A 4,120-nucleotide genomic window follows, 5' to 3' on the forward strand; every position below is an offset into this window, starting at 1 on the left:
TAACTCTACTAATCTATTAGCTTCCGCATCATCTTCCTCTTCACTAAGCCATATTTCAACTGTGTCCATTTTTTTAATTTTATAATAAAAGCAATTATTTTAAAAATGATGTAAATAAAACACTCAAGAAACAAATGTAAACAAACAAACAGCTGTTTACAATTCTGTCAACCATTCACAATAGTACACATTTTTATCGATCAAGTTACACAATAGCAAAATAAAAGATGATCGACTCGATCGACAAATTTCTATTCTACTGCCAGTCGACACTCGCAATAGGGGCCTTAGACAAATTTATTTAAAACATTTTTGTTAAGAAAACATTCATTTTACGGCCGCTCTTTAGTTTCAACAAACGCCGCGGTTAGTGTTTCACTGAAGTATGGTTAAGCTTTCGATTTAGGAAAGCGAGACTTCTTTCTAAAGGACCATTAATTTGTGCTACAAAAATTTTAAGACGACAGAAGGTTTTTTAAGATTTGAGTTTTTTTAACGGTGGCCCAAGGTGATCGAGATCTAGAAAAATAAATTTAATTTTTTTTTTTTACTTTGCTATGTATGTATGTAACTCATGTATGTAACACTTGCCTTGAAAATAAAATCTGTAATCTTTAGGATTTTTAAAATATCAAAAGGAGCAAAATCCAGGATGTTACAGACCCTACCATCTCCTCTCTACCATCTACTACGGATAATATTTTTTTAGCTTATAAAAAAAAAAAAATCGGGCCTCAAGATCTAACTTAGCCAAATTAGCACTTATTTTATTGTATCTATGTATACACCTAGATATAAGTATGTATGCGAAAATATTTTAGTAATTAGAGTTTTTGCTTCAATTAGCTTTATCACAAACTGATAGTGTTAAAACGATTTTATATATATGTAGTGCCTTCAATAAACATTACTTGGTAAGTGGTTATAATTATTTCCGATTTTTATAATACTGCTTACCCTTTGGGTAACTGATTTGTGCAGTTTTATTGAAGCACCACTTGAAAATTGTAAGATAGCGGTGGTAATTAAATGTAAGTAAGCAATTAGCGCATTTACTTGATATACTAAATTTATATTAATGGCATTTCTATTAGATAAAACTTATGAATTTCAAATTATTATTTTTGCATACAAATGCACATAATTACATGTACATTTGTATGTATGTTAGGGTGGTCTAAAAATGCATGTGAAAAAGTAAAGTGGGAACCCTAGGATTGTTCTATGCAGAAAAAATTAAGTGCCTCTTTTATTTTGAAATCAAAGATATTTTGCGGTCTCTTTAAGTGTTCCATTTATTTTATATGGGAAAAAATCATGTTTTCGTAGGATTAGTATAGAATCTTTGAAAATTAATATTTTTTCGATCCGAAAACTTTGCTGCTCTTCAAGATACTGCCAATAATAATACCAAATTGTTTATTTTACCATTTTTTAATACTATAGCTTTCTTATGCGTTTTTGAGGTTTTTAGGGGACCTATAAAAAAGTTTATAATAGAAAATGGTTAAATAAACAGTTGGATATTATTAAAGAAAGCCTTCTGAAGAGAAATACATATTGATTTTCAAGAATTCTATACCATTTCAACGAAAGCTTGTTTTTTTCCCCATTTGCATAAAATACGTGGAAAACTTTGAGTGACCTGTAAATCTTATTTGATTTCAAAATAAAAAAACAGCGGAATCATTTTTTCTTTATAGAACCACACTAGGGCGTGAGGACATTAAAATTCCAAATTTACTTTTTTTACCACATTAGGGTGCATCATTCTCCATCAATTTGGAACTGTTCTTCATTGTTATTATAAAATTTATATTTTAAGACTTTGGTCATAAAATTTCGTAAAAAATATTAAAGCTTAAATACATAAGCTGAACCGATTTGAAAATATGTATGTATCTCCGAAAATCTAATTACATATGTGGCTGAGTGGTTAGAGGTATGTACTACCACTCTGTAGGGCCTGGGTGCGCTCTCTGGTCCGGGAAAGGTCTTAATTAGAAAACGGCAAGAAATGACAAACCTCCGAATGTATTTCTGCCATGAAAAAGCTTCTCATAAAAATCCATTTTGCGGCGTAAATCTGTATGTCTCCATTTTTCGAAATATTTTGGCGGAAGTTTTTAAATATATGTAATAAAATTTATATTTCCGGTGGAAAACCGGCCATTTTTCGGTGAGACACCCTAATGTAAATACAAACAAGTCATTCGTAGAATCGACCTTACCAACATACATATGTACATAAGTAGCTGAAAAGTTGGGTTTACTTTGGTAAGAAAATTGCGAATGGGTGTGTATTTTTGACGGTTTTGGTCGTCACACTAACTCCTAAAAAAGCACTTAATAGATATCGATATATTTTGCATACATCTTTTATACGCTCACCTTATCTTCAGTGCCACGATGTGTGGTGTTACCCTGCCAGAAACGCCGCACGAAACCCTTTATATAGCCCGTTATGCATTTGGAATATTCGAAGCCGGGATACCAGCATAGCGAACCATAACCAAATACCCAACAGTAGGGTTCATCATTGGCGTTATTGGCTAAGTTGTTGTTGTGCTGTGCCAATGCCGCCGCCGCCGCGGCTACATCCAGCATTTCCTCATCTTCATTGGCTGCGAAATTTCCATTCAAGAAGAGATTTTCGAAATATTCAGGTGCGCCGCGTGCTGCTGGATTTTGATTAAGATTTTCAACGTTGCGATTATGGTTTTGGTTGTAGTTGTGAATATCTCTGTCTCTATGATTGTGCGCCATCTTTGGTATGGAAAACTTAAATTTAAACGATTATAATACGACTTTTGATGATCACTATCTTTGCCGGTAATGGTTGATTGTGTGCGCTCGCCCACCGCGATCTTTGTTGCAAGCTTTTTGTCTGACGGCAACACTTTTGTCGCTGTGGTATTGATGATATGATAATAGTGGTTTTTGTTGCTGCCGTTTTTTGCAAGACATCGATTTTTGGATGGGCTTTTGGTAAGTGTTTGTATGTATGTATGTGCGCGTACTTGCAATGATGAGGCTTTCAATGGTGTGCTGTGCGGGAATGCATTTAATTTAGCTCATCACTTGCTTGGAGAGATCGGTAGAGATTATTTTAGAGATTTATCATATTTGACTTGTGAAATGACTGTCTTGTTTTTTTTTTTGTTTTTTGTTAATTTTTTGATTTACGCTTATCCGAAATATGTTGCCGCTGTTTAGACCATTTGCGAATTTTGTGTTTGTTTGATATTTTTACTGCAAATTAAAAGAAAAAAAATATTGAATAAAATAAAGTTAACTTGCAATTTTTTAATATTTTTATTTTTTTATTTGACAATTTATTTCAAGGCGAACTCATATAAGGTGGTAGCCCATGGTACAATAATTACAGGCATGGTGGAATAATAAGAAGGAGTTGTCAGTAGCGTCGTGTTTGTTGTGATTTTGACAAGATCGGCATGCTTATTTTCAGTGCTGCCGATCTTAACTTTTATACTACTATTCGTTGGGAATAGTATCTAAAATACTCCATTTTAGTAATTTGTTTTATCGTGATTTTTAAAGAACTTGGAATTTTCAGAACAATATTAATATTTAAAATTGCTGGATTTGTATAATTTTTGTCCTCAAAAAGTAGAAAAATAAAAGATATCGTGGTTATCAATGGAAAAAACGTTCACAAAAACCGTATGTAAAGGCGATTTTTTATATTAAATAACATTTGCAGCGTCGTCATAATATTGAGCCAAATGAACTACTGATGCACTAGAATAGGGTGGCTGCATGCTTAAATTAAGAATTCGCTTATATTATCGATATTTATGTGTTTTAATCTATTTAGAAAATAATTTACAGTCTTATAGGAAATTGCCTTATTTCACGGCTTTTACTTTTTTAAAGTTACAATAAATATATGTCCAAGCTGTGTGGAGCTGCCGATACAAACATATATTCAGGCAATTCAGGCTTATAAGCCTGTAATTATACATTTGTCTACATTTAATTTGAAATAGTATGCACCAACGGATTAAAAGTAGTAAATAATTAGTACCGTTTCTGGTACTTTAAAGTGCGTTACCGGAATAGACCTGCCGAAAAAGTGAGGTTAAGTTACTGACAACAC

At 32.6% G+C, this 4,120-nt stretch overlaps 1 protein-coding gene across 5 annotated transcripts in view; it reads right to left on the bottom strand.

Annotated features, from left to right (window-relative positions):
- LOC118738023 (glutathione-specific gamma-glutamylcyclotransferase 1) overlaps positions 1–4,120 on the bottom strand; it is a gene marked incomplete at its 3' end in the record, with an annotated part of 99,446 nt that overhangs the window by 11,810 nt on the left and 83,516 nt on the right. For 2 of the 5 annotated variants that reach the window (XM_036468899.1, XM_036468895.1), the window contains 1 exon segment: positions 2,392–3,252. In XM_036468899.1, coding sequence (XP_036324792.1) covers positions 2,392–2,766 — 375 coding nt within the window. 5 annotated transcript variants of the gene reach the window in all.

Source organism: Rhagoletis pomonella, unplaced genomic scaffold, assembly GCF_013731165.1.
Source record: "Rhagoletis pomonella isolate Grant_MI unplaced genomic scaffold, Rhpom_1.0 Rhpom_scaffold_00004, whole genome shotgun sequence".
NCBI classification, from domain to species: Eukaryota; Metazoa; Arthropoda; class Insecta; order Diptera; family Tephritidae; genus Rhagoletis; species Rhagoletis pomonella.